Here is a 21,340-nt window from a genome sequence, read left to right as displayed (position 1 = left end):
TATCACTGCTGATCCCACAGAAATACAAACTACCATCAGAGAATACTATTAACACCTCTATGCAAATTAGAAAATCTAGAAGAAACGAATACATTCATGGACACATCCACCCTCCCAAAACTAAACCAGGCAGAAATGGACTCCCTGAATAGTCCAATAACAAGTTCCGAAATTGAGGCAGTAAGTAATAGTCTACCAACCAAGAAAAGCCCAGGACCAAACGGATTCACAGCCAAATTCTATCAGAGTTACAAAGAGGAGCTGGTATCATGCTGCTGAAACAAACAGGACTACTCCCTAAATCATTTTATGAGGCCAGCATCATGCTGATACCAAAATGAAGCAATGACACAACAGTAAAAGAAAATTTCAGGCCAATATCCCTGATGAATATCGATGTGAAAACCCTCAATAAAATACTGGCAAACTGAATCCAGCAGCACATTAAAAAGCTTATCTGTCATGATCAAGTTGGCTTCATTCCTGGGATTCAAGGCTGGTTCAACATATGCAAATCAATAAATGTAATTCATCACATAAACAGAACTAATGACAAAAACCACATGATTATCTCAATAGACGCAGAAAAGGCCTTTGATAAAATTCAACACCCCTTCATGCTAAAAACTCTCAATAAGATAGGTATTGATGGAATGGAACTCAAAATACTAAGAGCTATTTATGACAAACCCATAGCCAATATCATGCAGAATGGGCAAAAGATGGAAGCACTCCCTCTGAAAATCAGCACAAGGATGCCCTCTCTCACCACTCCTATACAAAATAGTGTTGGAAGTTCTGGCCAGGGCAATCAGGCAAGAGAAAGAAATAAAGCATATTCAAATAGGAAGACAGGAAGTCAAATCATCTCTGTTTGTAGATGACATGATTGTATATTTAGAAAACTCCCTCATCGCAGCCCCCAAACTCCTTAAGCTGATAAGCAACTTCAGTGGAGCCTCAGAATACAAAGTCAATGTGTCAAAATCACAAGCATTCCTTAACACCAAAAATAGATAAGCAGAGAGCCAAGTCATGAATGAACTACCATTCACAATTGCTATAAAGAGAATAAAATACCTAGGAATACAACTTACAAGTGATGTGGAGGACCTCTTCAAGGAGAATTACAAACCACTGCTCAAGGAAAAAAAAAAAAAGGAAAAACATTCCATCCTCATGGATAGAAATAATCAATATTGTGAAAATGGCTATACTGCCTGAAGTAATTTATAGGTTCAATGCTGTTCACATCAAACCACCATTGACATTCTTCAAAGAATTAGAAAAAAAAGAAAACCACTTTAAGTGCCATATGGAACCAAAGAAGAGCCCATATAGCCAAGATAGTCTTAAACAAAACCAACGAAGCTGGAAGCATCATGTTACCTGACTTCAAACTATACTATAAGGCTACAGTAACCAAAACAGCATGATACTGGGACCAAAACAGACATATAGACCAATGGAACAGAACAGAGACTTCAGAAATAACACCACACATCTGGAACTATATGATCTTTGACAAACCTGACAAAAACAAGCAATGGGGAAAGGATTCCCTATTTAATAAATGGTGCTGGAAAAACCGGCTAGCCATATGCAGAAAACTCAAACTGGACCCCTTCCTTATACTATATACCAAAATTAACTCTAGATGGATTAAAGACTTGTAAAACCCAAGACTATAAAAACCCTAGAAGAAAACTTAGGTAATATGATTCAGGATATAGGCGTGGGCAAAGACTTCATGATGAAAACACCAAAGCAATTGCAACAAAAGCCAAAATTGACAAATGGGATCTAATTAACTTAAAGAGCTTCTGCACAGCAAAAGAAACAATCATCAGAGTAAACAGGCAGCCTACAGAATGGGAGAAAATTTTTGCAATCTACACATCTGACAAAGGACTAATATCCAGATTCTACAAGTAACTGAAACAAATTTACAAGAAAAAAACAACTCCATCAGAAAGTGGGCAAAGGATATGAATAGACTCTTCTCAAAAGAAGACATTTATGCACCCAAAAAAACATATGAAAAAAAGCTCAACATCACTGATCATTAGAGAAATGCAAATCAAAATTACAATGAGATACCGTCTCACATCAGTCAGAATGGCAATTATTAATAAGTCAAGAAATGATAGATGCTGTTGAGGCAGTGGAGAAATAGAAAAGCTTTTAGGGAACGTAAACTAGTTCGACCATTGTGGAAGACAGTGTGGTGATTCCTCAAGGATCTAGAACCAGAAATACCATTTGATCCAGCAATCCTATTACTGGGTATATACCCACAGTAATATAAATCATTCTACTATAAAGACACCTGCATATATATGCTTATTGATGCACTATTTACAGTAGCAAAGACTTGGAACCAACCCAAATGCTCATCAGTGATAGACTGGATAAGAAAATGTGGTACATATACACAATGGAAAACTGTGCAGCCATAAAAAGGAATGAGTTCGTGTCCTTTGCAGGGTCATAAATGAAGCTGGAAGCCATTATCCTCAGCAAACTGACACAGGAACAGAAAACCAAACACCACATGTTCTCAGAAGTGGGAGTTGAACAATGAGAACATATGGACACAGGGAGGGGAACAACACACTGGTGCCAGTTGGGGGTTTGGGGGTGAAGGGAGGGAGAGCATTAGGACAAATAGCTAATGCATGCAAGGCTTAAAACCTAGATGATAGGTTGATAGGTGCAGCAAATACCATGGCACACGTATACCTATGTAACAAACCTACACGTTCTGTACTTGTATCCCAGAACTTAAAGTAAAATAAAACAAAAAGCGATATAAATTACTAGGCAAATACTGTCTATTTCATCTAATGAAGAAAGCAACTGAAAAATATCATGTATCTGATGTGCTACACAAAATGTCTAGGTTCTCACATTATTTATTACTGAAAGAAACCTTGGAGATGATAGTTCTAACTCTTTATTTGACAGATGAGGAAAACTGAGACTTGGGGAGTTTTAGTGACTTGCCTTGAGACTAGAATCCAAGCCTGTAATTCCTATTACAGTCCTCTTTCCATTAAATCATATTTCCTTTCCTAAGGCAGAGTAAATTCTGTGTGGCTTTCAAGTTTACTTTTGGTGATGGCACTATACCTGCTTTTCTTCTTTTAATTTTTTTTGACCCCAGTGACTAGAACTGGATCAATCGTAATCCTGGGTTCATGACATACTCTTATTATTGGTCCATGCATAACCTATTTATTTACTTGCATTTAATAATGTAATACATAAAAATTTCAAGCATTCATATTAGGTGGAGAACGTGGGAGGAAAATGAAAATGTAGAATTTCCATATATGCGTGGTACAAAAATATACTCATATATTTGGAAATTATTTTAGTGCTACAGCTGTTTGTTTTTCTCCCTTGGGTTGAAAATTATCTTCTGGATGGGCAGCTTGGCAACTCACCTCCTCATCACATTGAAATCACCAAACTTGAGTAGCACTTAGAAAACAAAGTAAGACAGAAAGAAATGGGAAAAGAACCAGGAAAATGTGCTTTACATTTAGTATTGTGACATATATGTCTTTAAAATTTGTTAGTCTTCTGAAAATTGTGTAATGTTGGGTTTGTTTATGATGCAGGTCTGAGAACCATTGGTGTTATCACCAAACTGGACCTTATGGATGAAGGAACGGATGCCAGGGATGTGCTAGAGAACAAACTGTTGCCTCTTCGCAGGGGTAATGTACTGTGGTCTATACAAGACTGTTTTTTTCTTTTTCTTTTCTTTCTTTTTTTTTTTTTTTTTTTTTTTTTTGGTGCTATGACAGAGAAATGATTGGGAAGCCACTAGAAGGTTTAGTTTTAATGCCTTCTTAGTTGTAAGATGGATATATTATTATACTTTTTATAGAATGGCTGTATGTTCCCAAATGTTGTATTAGAAAATAATCCAAAGGGAGAACTATTCCTTAAAATAACAGGAATAAGAAAACAGGAAAAGGAAGAGATTTGAAGGGAGGTTATAAATATCCAACATAGACTGCATAAACTTATACTATTGTAAGTCTGATATTTACTTGCCTGCTATATGAAAAAACTGCTAAGATATATACTCTTAAAATGCACACAGCTTTTTAAGGGTGAGAGACATTATTGTATTGATGATAAAAAATTCTTGTGAGCTCAGTCAGTGGCCTGAGTACTATGTTCAGTACTGATATTTCCCATTGAATTTTATAAAGGGATCCAGTCTTCAGGCCTAAAACTAGTTTTGCTTTTCTTAGTCTGCCTGTGTGAGAGCCTTGAACTCTCCCTAGAATAAGCAACAAAAAGTGTCCCCAACTCCATAGGTTTGTGTTTTGTTTCAGGTTACGTGGGGGTGGTAAACAGAAGCCAGAAGGACATAGATGGGAAGAAGGACATAAAGGCAGCCATGTTGGCAGAGAGAAAGTTTTTCCTTTCCCACCCGGCTTATAGACATATTGCTGACCGAATGGGGACCCCACACCTGCAGAAGGTTCTTAATCAGGTAAAAATGTTCTTTCAAACAACAAGAACAATTATGAAATTTGTAAGTGGCTGCTGGATTTCATCTATATTATTTTTAAGTTTTTTTTTTCCAACATAAGACATGCAGCTTCAATGATAGAGATTTTAAAAATGAATATTAGTACCTCAAATCCATACTATTACCATTCTTAGTGAATAGAACTCACCTTCCTATTATTGAAAGAACAATGCTTAAAGCAGAAACACATACCTGTTTAGGAACAGTGAACAGGGATATACATTTTAGCATATATTCATTTGTAATATGTAGTTATCTTGAGAAGATAAATTTGTATAGCTTTGAAAAGTTGATCTCTTGAGATCTGTTTTTGAAGCACCAGTCTGTAATGGCTAGATTATACTTTCTGTTAAATTTTTTATGGCTTTACTTAAGATTGATTTCTTAATTTAAAATCTTAAGAATAACAAATCCTAATTAAATAATCATTGATTTCCACGCATCCAAAAAGCTTTTCTAGATAACCCCTTTTCCCACAATAATTTAGAACTGGGCCTTCTGCCTACCCCACTCCATATACTATGCACACACTTCTTCTAAAAATCCTCAGTGCTCTTACTTGGATGCAGATATTCCTTCCCCTATTGGAGTTAAGTGTTATGACAAGCATCATTGTCATTTAATGCAGGGTCCACTCCTTGAGTTTTGATTATATTGACTTAATGTGATTAGCAGCCTTTCTCACAAATATTCTTGTAAGTTATGCTTTAACTGTTACCTATGAACTTAATCAGGCAATCAATCAATCAATCAATCAAGTAGTTACCAGATTTCTGATTCTTAGCTCCTGGAAAGTATCAATAGAAACTGTCACAATATGGGGCATTATACCTGAACCATTTAGGCAAAACAACTGAGAAGAAATTTTGGAAAATAAAAAATTATCTATAATTCTATTTTAAGAGACATAACACAGCCTATTATAAAGTTTACACTTTATAATTAAATATAAATAAATATTTGGAATTTAGAAAGCATCACTATGATTGTATCATTTAAAAATATGAATATATTTTAGAGAAGGAGCATTGTTATACAAGAATCCTAACATTCTAGCAATATAGTTTGCATTGTCAATACTCTCTTTAGAATACTGCTTTTTACAGCTGTATTGGTCTATGAAAAACACAAACTGAAAAAATCTTAGAGGAAAATCACTAATATGATTAGAAAGATAAGTTGGAAATGAGTGAGGTTTTGAATACTGGAAAAACAGAAAGAGATGGTTTACTATTAGGTTATTAAAAGTGACCCCCAAGTTATAACACAATTAGATTTTTGTTGACTAAAAATTAAATGATTTTTTTTAAACCGAAGATTTCTCCTTTCCTGGATAATCACTTTCTCTTTATTGCTTAAAGAATCTTTGTATCTTTATACTATCATAATATGGCTGTTTCAAAGTGTACCAATACTTCTGATCCTATGGGATAATTTATGTGGAAAATACTGGAAAATGACATGACATTTTGAGAAACTGAATGAAATTATCACGTGGAGGGAAGGCAGAGAAAGAGGTAGTGAGTTGTATGAGATGATATTGGAGATGTAGGCAGTGGCTGAATTCTGTATTGTTTCTAGGCCAAACTGAAGATTTTGGCTTTTACCTAAGACCAACAAGGACTCATTTAGGGATCCAGAGTAGAGGAACAATAAGATCAGATCTGTGGGTTAAAAAAGAATATGATATTGAAGACAGGAAGATCAAGAGTAGACCAGTTAGGAGTAAAAGTGAGAAATTATGGCAGTTTGGTTGTGGTGAGGGCCAGTGGAGATGGAAAAAAGGGGCAGGTTTGAGAAATGTTCAGGAAAATTGAGGACTAGGTGGTAGATTAGTACTGTTGGGTGATAGGAGAGGTGGAGTCAAGGTTAAGCCCCAGCATTCTAGATTGTTACAAAGTTGCCAAGATGGGGAACTCTGAAGGGAAGATCAAATACTTGATTTTGGACATGTTGAGCTTGAGATGTCATTGACACAACCAAGAGGAGAAGTCAAGCAGGTGGTCAAATATGCATGGCACAGCAAAGATAAACTTTTTGTTTGGAGACATTTTACAGCTGTAGGTATTTGGATGTTTATTGAAGCCATGGATGGAATGAGATTGCTTCAAGAAAGAACAGAGAGTGAACAAAAAAGAGGCCGAGGGCCTAGGTTTAAGGAATTTCAATAATTACTGGTGTGGCGAAGAGAGCGAATTGTCCAAGGAAATAGAGAAGATACACCCAGAATGGATAGCAGAAAAATTAGAGGAGCTGGAGTCATGAAAGCCATGGGAAGAAGCATTTCAGAAAGCCACGATATTGCTTTGCTATGGAGATGTCTGAGAAGCAAGAGGTGGAAATCAGGTGTTTTTATTATTTACCAGTTCACATGACAATCAGGTGGCTGCTGGTTTCTTGTGGTTGCTGTTTCTGTTAGATTTGGTTTCTCGTCTCTAGTGATGTTGCTATTGGGAATGCCATCCTTTCAACTCTTTTGCTGCCTGCTTCATAGTTAGAACAGCAACACATGCCAGGATGCTAACATAAAAAATAATTCATAACTCTGAGCAAGTGGGTAATGCAGTTATAAACTATTGACAAATAACTCTAGATTTATTTAATAAATATATTCAGGTAACCTCCGAAAAACATAAAGATGACTTAAAATAGTTCAGTCAGTCTGGGTATGTTAATTCTTCCTACGTTTAATGTTCTTTCTTTTTCTTGTATTTCTAGGAAGTTTATATTCTTTTTATTGATTTCAAGTTCATCACTTAGGCAGTTCAGGAAGGTTATCGTGTTTTTACTTTTAATTCAGACTTTAACTGCTTTGTAACAGAAAGACCATAAGACCTAAACAATCTGGGTTTTTATCTCACCTTTGTTCTTAATTAATCACACACTCTTAGGCTCTTAGAGAAGTTTTCCTTGTACTGAGTTTGAGGTGCCAGCTGATCCCAGTGGAAATGCCAAACACATGACTATGTCAAGCCTTCAATAGCAGAGAGAGCTTTCCCTCATTCAGTCATGGAATTGCACTGGGACTGAGAGGTGGAAGGACAAGTAAGTTCAGCCTCAGCTGCAGAATCTGGGGAAAGTTAACAGCTGACAGATGCCTCTGGCACCTTGGCCACCTGAGCTCCATCAGTGTGGCAAATCATTTAGTCCTGAGAACATCAGGCAGCACCTGTGACTCCTAGCGTCCTTAATTTCTATCACATACTAACTTAAAGTTCCTTTCTACAAGGTAGGAGATCTGGTAAATCAATCCATGCTAAGGTATTATTGGGCAGCCTCATTAGTAACAGTAGCTGCATTTTACCAGGGTCTTCCCAGATTTAAAAAGATAGCTCAAGTGAGTGACTCTAAATGAAGAAATGTTGAGCATCTCTGAAGGGCAGTGGAGGAGAGAGTTGGTGCTTCTCCCTATCTACCCAATAGTCAATCTCAAATGTATACATAATGTTTGAAATTTTGAATGATTAGAAAAACAATGGAGGATGATCTTTGTCTCATGAGTTAATCTTTATTCTGTGTATATGATTCAATCTTCAATCTGTATGTATGATTTTGTTTTATTTAGCAACTTACCAACCACATTCGAGATACCCTACCAAACTTCAGGAACAAACTACAGGGACAGTTGCTTTCCATAGAACATGAAGTAGAAGCCTACAAAAACTTCAAACCAGAAGACCCAACCAGGAAGACCAAAGCACTGCTGCAGTAGGTCACCTTTCCCTTCCTTGGCTTAGCATTTTAAACTAATTTCTTTAGTTTTCTTTTGCCTTAGTCTATTTATCATGTTGTTGCCTAGGTTTAACAAAGGCAGCAAGTAAACTATATGAGGATATCTATATGATACACAATAACTCTTGAATTTTTATGCTTTCTGGAACGAGAATTATTGATATTATTCTGTTATTGTCAACTTACCAATTGACCATCCCCATGCCCATTTAAATTGTGTTTTTAAGACTGGATTCAGTAAGTGAGTAAAACCATTCACGATGACCCAGTAGGAATTTTTGTCCCTTGTCTTAGAAGTGAGTAAATACAGATGAAAATATCATTTGTTTTTTTCAACTGTTTCTATGGATGTCAATTGTATTTATTATCTTTTATTCCAATTATTTTATGTAACTTCTTTGTGTGCATTTTTTCAGTGGAATGAGAACCAAGGATTTAATTAAAAAATGCTCACAATAAGGCTGTACTTTTTTTTCTTTTATGTAATAATTTTAATGTAGCCCTTTGAAAATGCAAATGTGAAACTGCCAAGCAGCTTTTCACCCCTTCATGATTTTCCCATGGTTACTAGAGTTATTCCTGAGGTGCCATGGGGTAGGAGAGCAGAGAATTATTAGAGAATTCCTAGGTCTTTATATGTTACACTTTCTTTTCTCCCTTAACTCCTTCTGGCACCATCTGTTTCTTTATCCCGTGCTGCCACCATGTCAAGTCCCTCTCAGCTAGAAGACTCCCCTGCCCAGCATACACTGTAGGACACTTGAGGTCTACCTCCGAAGATGATGTTCTGTACCTCTTACGGCGCCCTTTTCTCCCCTGCAGCCTGGCAATCAAAGCCTCCTTTATTTGGCATTTAAAGTGCATACTATAATTTCCTTCTTTGTGAGGAGATTTCCAAATACTCAAATATTTGAATACAATATTAATTACTTCATCTTATATTTCCTCATTAAAAATATTATACAAAGGAAAGAGTTGTTGTTTTTTTTCCCCCAGATGTAACTCTTTCCTAATTTATTCTTTCTTTTCATTCTTGGGTTTGGTTGAGCTCTTGTAAAAACTTCAAGTTACAGAGAAATCTATTTCTGTTTAGGCCCTAGGTCATTGTCTTAATATCCAACTAAAACTATTCTACTTGCAAAGACTGGGTCTTGCCTCTGTGACTTTATTGGACTCAGATTACAGAACTTTTCACAGCTAGATTCTTGACTTGTAGAGGGCTGATTCAGTTCCTTTTTTATGGTCCTATTCTTTTTGACCTATTTCTTTTATCTCTTCCGTCCTTCCTTCCTGCTTTCCTTTCTCTGTTCTTCCTCCTTCCTCTTATCTCTTCATGCCCTCAGTGTCTGGTTCTTTGAATTCAATGATAAGATTTTTGCCCTCAAGAAGTCCCAGTAGAGTAGGGGAAAACAGACATAAAAATTAACATGATTAATTGTGTTAAACCTAATAAATGCTATGTTTTTGTAAGTGTAAAATATTAAGGAAGCCCCGATCAGAAAGCAGTTACATGTGAGGAAGGATGTGAATTCACAGAGAAAATAGAGGCCCTGAAGTAGGGGAGGACCTTGTCATGTGGAAGGAGGGGGCAAGAGCATTGTGAGAACTTTAGTAGTATTTGTTCTAGAATTAGTAAGTGGGCAAGGTGGCTCAGGCATAGGGTTTAGGGAAAGGAGCAGCTAGAGGTACAATTTCTGAAAAATTTTTCATGTTTCAATATGTGTATCACACCTTACCAGGTTTTTAAAAAAATAAAATTAGCATATACATGAACATAGCTAAATCCAATTATAGTCTAGCTTTTTTGGCCTACATATTTGCAGTTACTTTTAATTTATCCATGATTTTGATGGAAGAGAATAAAAAGATACAAGTTTTAGATAGTTTGAATTTTTTTCCTTTTAGATTTTGAATTTGAAAGTAGTTCCAGTATGTTTAAAACGGAGTTTCTAAACCTGGTAATCACAAATGAAAATAGTTTTTTCCCCCCTGTTTCTTCCTTTTTTTTTTTTTTAAGCAGCCAGTGTAAGGTAATTCATTCCTTCATGGAACAAATATTTATTGAATCTCTCAATTATGTTGAGCAGAGAAAGTTAAAGAAAACGCATGGTCCTTGCCCTTAGGAGAGTGACTGATAAATGTGGCAATGTCTGTATTGTGCCCAGTGCTCTGCAGGAAATACGCTGAAGACACAGAGGAGGGGCATTGAGGAGTGATGCTGGATAGAGTCATGGATCATGAAAAGTTTTTGGGAAGAATCAATGATTGAGCTGAGTCTTAAAGAACACGTAAAAATTAGTCAGGCAAAGCAGCAAGGGACAGAGAGAATGGTGTTTTGAGCAGAAAGAAAAACAAGTGTAAAAGCACAGGGACATGGTGCATTTGGGGAACTACAGTGGCTTCCTTATGGCTGGCTGGAAGGTGAGTGGGATGAGTGGTGAGAGATGGGGCTGAAGAGGCAGCCAAGGCCAGACCATGAAATATGGGGAGATGGGCTAAAGAGTTTTGATTATATTATCAAATTGTGGGGGATCCATTGAAAAACAAGTCCAGAGCTAGTTGTAGAGGGGTCACAAATCTGTGTTATTATGATAGGGTGAGGTCTGACTTTGACAAAGATAAACCCAAAAGCAGGATGGTCATCTAGAGGAGCCTTCAGTGATGCTGGGAGGCATTGCCGAGAGCTGAACCAAGGCAGTGTCAGCAGGCATGAGGAGGAAAAGCTCAACCAGCTGAGCTGTAATGGAGGAGAAATGACCAAAAAGTGGTGACTCCCTGCAACTGTTGGGTGAGGGAAAGGGAGGTATGCTGGATGCCCCAGATTCCCTGCCTTGGGTGAGTGGTGACATCCATCATGAGGGGAGATTTGGGAATGCAGGAGGATCAGCAAGTTTGGGAGTCAAACAAATTGAGAGGTTGTTTTAGGTGTGTTGAGTTCAAGGCTGCTAAGAGGAAACAAACATCCAGTAGACGGTTGAGCATATGGGCCATTCACTCTCCTGAGAGTTATAAGCTAAAGCAGAAGGTGTGGAGAAACTATTTCTCAATAACTACTGAAGCTATGGCATCCTTGAGATTACCTAGGGATAAGTGTGAGGAGAGACTGAAGCTGTGATATTGGGGAATAGAGCTGGAACTCCTGGGACACGAGGTGGTTGTGATGTGTTAGGAGTTCAGGTCCATTTGACTATTCTACATAAAGTTTAATTGCTAAACTCTCTATTTCGAGTATTCTTTAAATATCATTTTATGACTGCAATCAAATGAACAGAATGCATCGAAAATACATATATTTAAATATTTATTCTAATTAAATGTTTAAAATCTTGATGTGTGTTTTATATAATCACATTGTGAGTGCTAAATAGAGTGTAGTGTTAACTCTGCCAGTAGGTGCCACTAAGAGCACCTGGAAAAGGATTCTAAGGAATAACCAGAGGAAAAGAAAATGAGGAGTTCAAAGGCTTGTAACTTTGACTTGAATCTATTTCTCTTTAACTATTACAGGATGGTTCAGCAATTTGCTGTGGACTTTGAGAAGAGAATTGAAGGGTCAGGGGATCAAGTAGATACCCTGGAACTCTCAGGTGGTGCTAAAATCAATCGTATTTTCCATGAACGCTTTCCTTTTGAGATAGTAAAGGTTTGTGTCAAATGTTATTTTTTCCTTGGTTTCACTTCGTTTCCATATTCTGTTTTACATAACTCTTGATACAATATTGAGTGAGTGGTATAGAACTAACATGGTTCTTTGAACAAAACCTCCATATTCAGGTAATGAAATTCAGGAGAGAAATATTTTCTTACCGATGATTCCGATTTTATTTAATGAAATTTAACTACATTTCAAACAGAAATACTAAGTGGGGTTTCCTATGATGTTTGTTGTCTAATTAATTTAAAAATATTTCTTGAGCATGTACTATGCACCAAATTTCTAGGTGCCAGTGATTAAGACAGAGAAGGTTCTGGCTTGTTTAGTGGGGAAAGATAGAAAATTAACAAATAGACAAAATGAGGAAGTTTCAAGTTTTTTTTTGTAACATAATGTAAGAGAGAGCGGCTGGGTGAGCCACTTTTAATGGAATAGTCAGGCAAGTTTTGTCTGAGCAGGAGACATTTAAACTGTGCCCAGAATGGCATGAAGAGGTCAGCTGGGTTAAGATCTGGGGGAAAGGGGTTGTTTAAGGCAGAAGTAGCAACCTCAGGTAAGGCACTGAAGTATGACAGGTGAAGAACAGATGTGGCTGATGAAGGAGAGGGGCATGAAATGAATTCGGAGAGGACGGAAGTGTCCAGTTCACACAAGGCTTTCTAGGTTGAGGTAGAGTCTTTACACTTAACAATGGGAAGTTACAGGAGAGTTTTAAGCAGTAATGTGACTTGATTTTATTGATGATTTTAGAAGAATAGTATACCTGCTGGATTGTAAAGTACCAAGAGACAACATGAGGAGAACAGTAGGCCAGACCAGGGGTGGATTCATTTTCTGTGGGATCTGAAGCTTCTACAATTTTGCAGGCCCCCTTGAAGAAGAATACAAAATTATAAACACACAGTTAGGCACAAGGTCTTGGAAGAAGCCTGTGCAAGGTTGAAACACTGAGAATTAAACTTCTTTAGCTTTCCAGTAAAAGTGCCCCAGCAAGAAAGGATAGAGAGAGATGGGTGGCTTTGGCCTTTTAGAGATAAAGTTGCTAGGGCTTTGATTGAAATGGGGGATGGAAGAAAGAGAAGTTTTGAGATGACTCCCAAGGTTTTGGCTTTCACAGCTGAGTCAGTGGTGGTGCCCATCAGATGAGGGAAATGGAGGAAAAACTGTGTTTGTATGGAGAAGTGAATTAGTAGTTCTGTTTTGGACGTGGTACGTGTAAAATGCCCACTAGGCAGTTGAGTAGTTTTAGGGACCATGCTACTTGTCCCATACGAAGAGGCAAGTGCTTATGTCTTGGTGTGGGAGGCAAATGAGTAAATAGATAGTTTCATTAAAATGTGCCAAGTAAAGGGATAAACTTCAGCACAGGGTGCTATGGAAACATAGCTCACAGACATAAATCCCAGCTTAAGTGTGTAAGGGGAGGCAGGCTTCTGAGCTGAGTTTGGAAGAACGAGCAGCTAGTTATGCAGGAAGAGGTAGATTACAGGAGGAGGCGTTCCAGACAGGAGAGGAATGATAAAGGCTCTCAGCTGTGAAGCCATGGGTTGTGGGTAGAAACCTAGAGCAATTTGTCATTCTAGGGCATAAAGTGTGAGGGGGAATGTGGACAGACAATGAAGCTGGAGAGGCCAAATCTCAGAAGTCAGGGATGAACTCAGTGTTCTCTGGCTATCCTTTCGAGGTCTAAGCTCTATGACACTTTGATCATACTTCCAAGTAGATTTATGGTACCTAGGGCTTATGAGAAATATTTGTGCAGTAATCTATCCTGAGTTGGCTTGTTAAAATAGTACTATTTTTCTTTTACAAAGAGGCCTCGAATTCAAATTGTTAAAGTGGCCAGGGACAAAAGACAGCCATTGTTAATTTCAGGACATCTGTACTGCTACTGTACATCAGGTTATACCCTCATTTATGCATTCTCCTGTGCCCTCAAATTTAACATATTTAGCAAAAGAATGAAGAATTATACATTTCAAATGAATGGCTAGATTATGTCCAGAAGGCATCCTTATGCACAGCACTCCGTATCTGTAATAGAGTTAAAAATCCACTGCCCCCAAAATCCCAAAAATCCCTAGTGTTCTGTGTTGCCTTGAACTTTATATAAACAGATGTTTTGACCATCTGGGTTTAGGTTGTGAAAGACATGAGTATCCATTTATTAATCACGAAGTTAGGTTATTCTCATTCTGTAATGTTCAACAATATTATTCAAAGGAATTAAGTGTCATAACCATAGCTCATTTTGCATCTGCAGATGGAGTTCAATGAGAAAGAATTGCGAAGAGAAATAAGCTATGCAATCAAAAACATACATGGTATCAGGCAAGTGATTCACATTTTTCTTGTCATCTGTTCAAGCTACCAAAAGAAAATTAATGTTTATAAATGGCTAAGAAACTCATCTTTTCATCATTGAATAGGGTAGAATACAGAGGTGGGAATAAGAAACAGGAAATCCTACTTTGGGGTTTAATGGTAACTTCCTGTATTGCTGTAGTCAGTTTTTCCCAAGTGAAAAAGCAAAAAACATTTTCTGTGCTTCCACCCTGTACTCAGCAAGATCTGTTCTCCAGAACCTTCAGTTTTCATGAGGGAGGCCAAACCTGCTCATAATTAATCATTATTTACACCAAGAAGGGACAGATTAATTTTGACTAGTGTTGTGGAGCAAGATTGGGAAAGATTAATGGAGATAGTTACTTTTCAAGTTTATCCTTGCCTGTGGAGAGGATGATTTCAACAGGCCAGGGTGTGTTGTGTGTGCGTGTGTGCTTGTGCGTGTTGGGGGCATGTATATGAGGTGGATGTCAGTGTGATGGGACAGGAGAGGTTGGAAGGATGGAATGGAGGTTGTTGAGACTGGAGGATAAAAGAAATGATTTTCTGGTGGAAGGGGGGGTATGACCAAAGGCTCAGAGGTGAGAGGGCACAGCATGTACCCATGGAGCCAGGAGTCATGCACATGCGTGGGACTGGCATGAGGAATGTTGTCAGGAGAGCAGAGGGGCCTAGCTGCATAGGGTGGGGGTGGGGTGAAACTTGTGTCTGAATTTCCCCTTGTTTAAAGTGAGATTATTCTAAATTACCTCTATCTCAATCTGTTTGGACTACTATAACAAATGACTATAGACTGGGTGGCTTATAAACAACAGAAATTTATTTTTTACAATTCCGGAGTTTGGAAGTTCTAGATTAGAGCATGAGCATGATTGGGTTCTGGTGAGAGCCCTTTTCCGACCTGCACATTGCTGTCTTCTCATTCTGTCCTCATGTGGCAGAAAGAAAGCTAGTTAGTGCTCGGGCCTCTTCTTATAAGGGCACTAATCCCATTCATGAGGATTCTGCCCTCATGATGTAATTACCTCCCAAAGGCCCCACCTCCTACTGCCATCACTCTGAGGGGTACAGTTTCAACATATGAAGTTTTGGGGGAACACAGATATTCAGTTCATAACAATTTATTTAAAGAACTATGATAAGAACAAATTATTTTAAAACACATATTTCTTCATGTACAGAAGGCTAAACATAACTTAATGAGCATATGTTGAATTGAAGTATCTTTAATTCAAGGAAATAAAACTTAGGTTGCCTAGTATATAGATTGCCTCATGTGAATGAGGTGGCCACTGCCTGTTGTCGTTTGTGGCTCAGCCTCTGCCAAAGGGCCAAGTTGAGACTATATTGGGAACAGACCCTGAGAGGGCAAAGCTTGACACTGAGTGTGCATGTGATGGGTGATTTAACAAAGAAGTTATGATGCTTGAGTTATTTATTGTTTTAAAACTTAGATAGTCTGCTCCACAAATCTCAAATAGTTTGGGAAGATATGAGTTTATAAAGCAAAGAGGGGAAAACGTCTATATCAAAATCTATTTTTTTTCTTTTACCACTGATAGGATTTCTAAGTTCCTCTATTCTATTTCTTCTCCATCGAACCCAGAATACATTTAATGTAGAAACTGTCTTGCTTTTTAGCTGGGCAAATCTGGTATTTGGACATGCTTATCTGATAAATACAGTGGAACCAAATTACATTTTTTGGGTCATACAGTATTTGAACTCAGCCAAATACAGTATTTTTACTTAACTTGTGAAACTCCTTACCATATACAATTGTCAAATAACAACTGCAAAAATCTCAGTAATTCAGAATTGTCAATTTCTGATTTATATGCCTACCAACAGGAGATTGATGGTGGTTATTACAAATTTGCCTGTAAGATGATAAGAAATGCACAATGTCCTGAGTATAAGACATACTCACGGTTTGCTTATTTAGGCCTTTATATACACTTGGTTTGATAATTTTTTTCCACATTTGATTCCATTCGCTATTTGAATAGTAGAAGCCCTCTTTGCCCCTGAAGGGCTTGATGAAGAGACACTTTGTTTTTCTTCATTGTTTTGTTAGCACTGAATGCTGACTCTGAGCAACGGAGGGAGACAGTCCTTATGGAGCAAATCAAGATAAATAGGGTAACAGTTCTCCCTACTGTATAGTGATGGGACTAAAATATGTGCCCAGCTTCCTGCAATGTGAAATAGAATGCTGGGCTTCCAAGAAGGAAGGTCTCAGCAGCAGGACTGGAGAAAGACTGCAACTATAAGTTTGCTTTTCATCTGGGCTTTAAAGCACAGACAGGATTTGAATAGGCCAAAATTGACAAGAGGGTGAAATGAACATCACAGACAAAGGCAAAGACATACAATATAAGCAAAGGCAAATTGACTGAAAGAGGATACATGAAAGGTGAGGGGAAAATAACTGTGAAGAAAGATTAGAGTCAGACAGTGGAAAATTTTTAATATTGCACTAAAGAATTTGGATTTGATTTTATACCTAGTTCAGAGAAATTACCATTATAATATAGTATGATTACTACAGTTAAAAATAGAGGTGAGCATGGGGTGCTAAGCAAATGACAAGAAAGGACATCCAGTCAAGATAGTATAAGGGAAGTATTGAAAAAATTTTCCAAAAGAGGTACCATAGAATTCAGTGTTGAAGGAAGAGAAGTTAACCAAATAAGAAGAGGTGAGGAGGGGAGGGAAGAGGGTCTGGGAGTTGGGAGGATCCAGTGCCAAAGCCTGGAGCCCGCCAGCCTGTAGTCATGGCCAAGGCTCAGAGTTCAAGGGACCCTGTTATTGTAGCTTCTCTCCATTGACCTTTTGTTTAAATTTGAGTAATCATTTTTCCCTTTTTATGAAACACAAGTACACACACATATATATATCTACTTTCCTGAGCTCCTGCTCTGCACTAGAGAAAAGCGTTGTTATAATACCAGTTTGAATTAATTAGAGCCTAAAGGAAGACACTGTTATTTTAGTTATCATTTGTTATTTTTGTAAATTCATTATTTAGGCATCTTGAAATATTAAAATTAATTCATAGCTCCCCTGACTGCCTTATTCTCCCAGTACTCCAAGATCTCAGATTGGGAACCACCAGGGTCACAGTAACATAGCTTTCCTGGAATGAATAAATTATATAAACCAGAAACTCTACTGTTTTAGTGTATAAAAAGTAAAGCTCACTTGGTGTTCCACAAAGGGCAAGAAATTGCTTTTGGAATCTTTTAGAAATAGGAATCTAAATTGAGAACACCATTTCTATTGTAGCATTTATTTTTATTGCTGTGAAACAATGAGATAAGACAAATTACAGGTAAATATTAGTTAAAGGTCACATGATGTACCATATAAACATTTTGGGCACTTTTTCAGCTAATATTAATCTTCCATAGATTGGAACTTATTATGACTTAGCAGTATTAAAGATATTATTATAATAATGCTGTGGATAGAACAAATCATTATGTAATGTTTAAACTTGGTCTATTACATGCTTAATTTAAAGGAATGTTAAACATTTTTCAAAACATTTTTGAATATTACTCAATTAAAAACATCTTACGGGCTGCTTGCTTTCTTACCTTCAGGACAGGGTTGTTTACTCCAGACATGGCATTTGAAGCGATAGTCAAGAAACAGATTGTAAAGTTGAAAGGGCCATCCTTGAAGAGTGTAGATCTGGTAATACAGGAATTAATCAACACCGTGAAGAAGTGTACCAAAAAAGTAAGTTTGAATTATTTAACTTTCCAGTATGTGGCTTTGGTTTACCAACATTCCCTATCTCATTGCATGATTCTCTTTCCCTGACCCTCACTTTGTTATAGATGTTGTGTGTTTGCCTACAGGGAAGGATTGTGGAAAGTACTGAGTGGGAACTGCTTCCATGAAGGCAGACATATTGTCTTCTATCATTCCTAATACGGTGGTTTAGAAAGAGTATATTTCTTTGGCTGGTTTTCCCCTTGTTGTCTTTAACAAATAAACATTATTTCTGAATGATTAGGCAAATGCTCTAAGCTTATTTTCCCTATGGTGCATGGATGAGGGTAATTATTAGAGGAAGGGAATCATTGATAGTATGTATATCAATAAGAAAATTCTTCCAAATTACAAATGTATTCCACTTGAGCCTGAGCGTTCTGGGAAGGGGCAGTGTAGTATAGTGTGGGGGATAAGAATCCAGCCTTGGAGGTTCAATGACCTAGATTCAAATCCTGGCTCTGATACTTATTTTCTATGTGACCTTCAGCTTAACCTCTCCAGTCTTGTTAATTTATCTGTGAAATGAGGATGATGATGATGATAATAATAGCAATACCACCTTAGTGAGGATCAAGCAAGATGATGTCTGAAACCTATGGGACACCTAACACACTGATTAACGATAGTAAGCGCTCAGTAAATGGTGACTGATCCATAAATTGCCATTTTAGCAGCAGCCAGTATTCTCTACCCTGAATATCTATTGAATCTATGCTGTAAAGTGTTAGTGCAGGACTTCCTAGGTAGGAGGATTCCTCATCGAGGAATATGGAGAACATGTGCTCAGTTCTTCAGTACATGAAAGGAATATCTTGTATTAAAAAACATAAAAAGAAAATTAGTGATGGTGTTTAGAGTAGGGTAGGTCTAGCCCCGTGACAGTTAACATCGGTGCTTTGAATATTTCTTTAATTCAGAATGTAGATAATTCTGTTTTTGTTGGTTTTGTTATCCTTCCCTTTATAGATGGTTACTAGGAGTTACCTTTCTGAAAAACCAGTGGGAAGAAAGCGAAAGAGAGAATGAGAGGGACAGAGAATAAGAATGAATATAAATATTATTTCCCAGTTACCTGACAGAAAGACTCAGGTAAAGAACAGATGTATGTACTAAAAGAGGCAAGTGAGCTGAATTCCTAGATGTGAAGGCTAAAAGATAAGCAGTAAATGGAACTAGCTTGGGACCCAGAGTTGACTCTAGGAGGTTCAGACCCTTTCTCTAGAGCTCCCACTGCTTATTTCCTAAACTTCTGTTTCCTCTTCTCCAAAACAAGAAGAGCCACAGGAGTTAAAGGACTGAGGGGCAGGAAGAAGAATGCACATGGGGCTGGAAAAAACGATCTTTTTTTTTTAAGATGGAGTCTTGCTCTGTTTCCCAGGCTGTAGTGCAATGGTGTGATCTCGGCTCACTGCAACCTCTGCCTCCTGGGTTCAAGCATTTCTCTCTGCCTTAGCCTCCTGAGTTGCTGGGATTACAGGCGCCCTCCACCACACCCAACTAATTTTTGTATTTTTAGTAGAGATGGGGTTTCGCCATGGTGGCCAGGCTGGTCCCGAACTCTTGACTTTTGGTGATCTGCCGACCTCGGCCTCTCAAAGTGCTGGGATTACAGGCGTGAGCCACCATGCCCTGCCTGAAGAAAATCAATCTTTCTACCAGTTCACCACTTGGAAACTTGAAATCAGTTGCTAACACTTCTCATCCCTGCTACCTCGCCTACTCTTCAAAATGCAACCTATTGTGTCCCTTGTACATGTAAAGCTCTCTTAATCTCTTAAATGACTTTGGAGATTAATTGATACTGAGTTTCCTACTAACCCTAAGGATTGCCACTCTCAGTACACAGATGTAGCGCTTCTCTTTAGGTTGTCCATGTTTCTTTCTTCTGCCAGTTAACCTGTCTTATTTACAAGCAACAGTTGTGCTGTATTTGTTCCCAAAACTGTTTAGCCAGTTGCCTGTATTTTAATAACATACTTTAAATAAAGAGAGCAAATTAACTGATCCAATGCAAAAAAGACTCTGAGTTTTGTTTCTGTGAAAACTAAACTGAATGCTTTGAGAAGACTTGACCAATGTTAGCTACAAAAGCTTTGCTATTGACTAGGTGCAGGCAAGATAATGGCAAAAGAATGTGTGTGTGTGTGAGGAGGGGGTTATAAAAATCTGGATAGGTTCTGCATTCAGATTATTACACAAGTGTCTTCAGGTTCTCCCTCCACTGTAAAGAAAGCAAAACTGGAAATTATAGATGAAGGATGTGGTTTATGTAAGACAGAATACGCATAACTCCAATCAGCAGATCCATATGCAAAGAACAGACCTTGGCCTTACATCAAAAGATTGGCACATGTGTGGACATTTATGTTTTAAGTTACATAAAGTGTTTATGGTATGCATGAGTCATTTTTTTTTTTTTTATCATTTCCCATTTTATCTGACCTACTGGAAAGCCAGCAGTCAGTTCTGATGGCATGGGATGAGACAGCTTGTTCCCAGACACTTTTTGGCTTCTATTCTTCTCCACCCTTTCTATTATATTCCTTGGATTGGTCTCCTATATACTTTTACTATGTTCTCAAAACTTTCTATAGTTTGCCTTGGATAATAATAAAACCTAGCTTTTTCCTTGAGATTACTGTTTACCTCTTAGCTTTCTTCAGTGAAGCATATTTATTCCAGCCCAAACTGGAAAAATCTAAGAGCTTTTATTGGGTATGACATTTGCCCACTTCTCCTTCTGTGGCTTCCAAACATTATTCTTTCACTTTCTCATAGTGTTCCATTAAGGACCAGGCAATGTCAGCTGTCCCTGTTCCTTATATTCACTGTCACCTCCAAGTGCCAAGCCACTCCATTGCATTCATCAGGATCTTTGGCTTACATTTGTATTCTCCATCCCCAATTCACCTTCAACTTGGAAGTGTTCAATGTCCATGTAGGGATCATGTCCAACTCCTAAAAGCTACTTTTCCTTGAGATCTTTGCTCTCCATTCAGCCCACAGTAGCTAGCATCACACCTTCATGACTTCTTTTGGCTCTTGTTGTCATAAAAAAATGTTTTACTAAGAAATTGTAAATCTGAAAGGGCTTGCAGAATGCTGATCACCCTCTTCATCCTCTTTAGATTTTAAGCCAATTGGGAAATTAATGGAAAAGCTCTATTTTGAAGGTTTGAAATTTAGTGTCCACTTCACTGCTGACAGATCTAGGTTGGAAAATGTGGCAGGGCCGTGTTGCTAAAGTGGGAGCCTCCTGTTATTTC

At 37.8% G+C, this 21,340-nt stretch overlaps 1 protein-coding gene across 8 annotated transcripts in view; it reads left to right on the top strand.

Annotated features, from left to right (window-relative positions):
• DNM3 (dynamin 3) overlaps positions 1–21,340 on the top strand; it is a 549,446-nt gene that overhangs the window by 191,379 nt on the left and 336,727 nt on the right. For all 8 annotated transcript variants that reach the window (XM_032291679.1, XM_032291682.1, XM_032291676.1 and 5 more), the window contains exons 5-10: positions 3,627–3,725; positions 4,356–4,516; positions 8,121–8,263; positions 11,795–11,930; positions 14,206–14,273; positions 17,897–18,035. In XM_032291679.1, coding sequence (XP_032147570.1) covers positions 3,627–3,725; positions 4,356–4,516; positions 8,121–8,263; positions 11,795–11,930; positions 14,206–14,273; positions 17,897–18,035 — 746 coding nt within the window. The remainder of the gene's footprint in view (positions 1–3,626; positions 3,726–4,355; positions 4,517–8,120; positions 8,264–11,794; positions 11,931–14,205; positions 14,274–17,896; positions 18,036–21,340) is intronic.

Source organism: Sapajus apella, unplaced genomic scaffold, assembly GCF_009761245.1.
Source record: "Sapajus apella isolate SASKATOON/1434 unplaced genomic scaffold, GSC_monkey_1.0 scaffold25, whole genome shotgun sequence".
NCBI lineage: Eukaryota > Metazoa > Chordata > Mammalia > Primates > Cebidae > Sapajus > Sapajus apella.
Note: the sequence above shows the minus strand (reverse complement) of the source record. Positions and strands in the feature narration are given on the sequence as shown.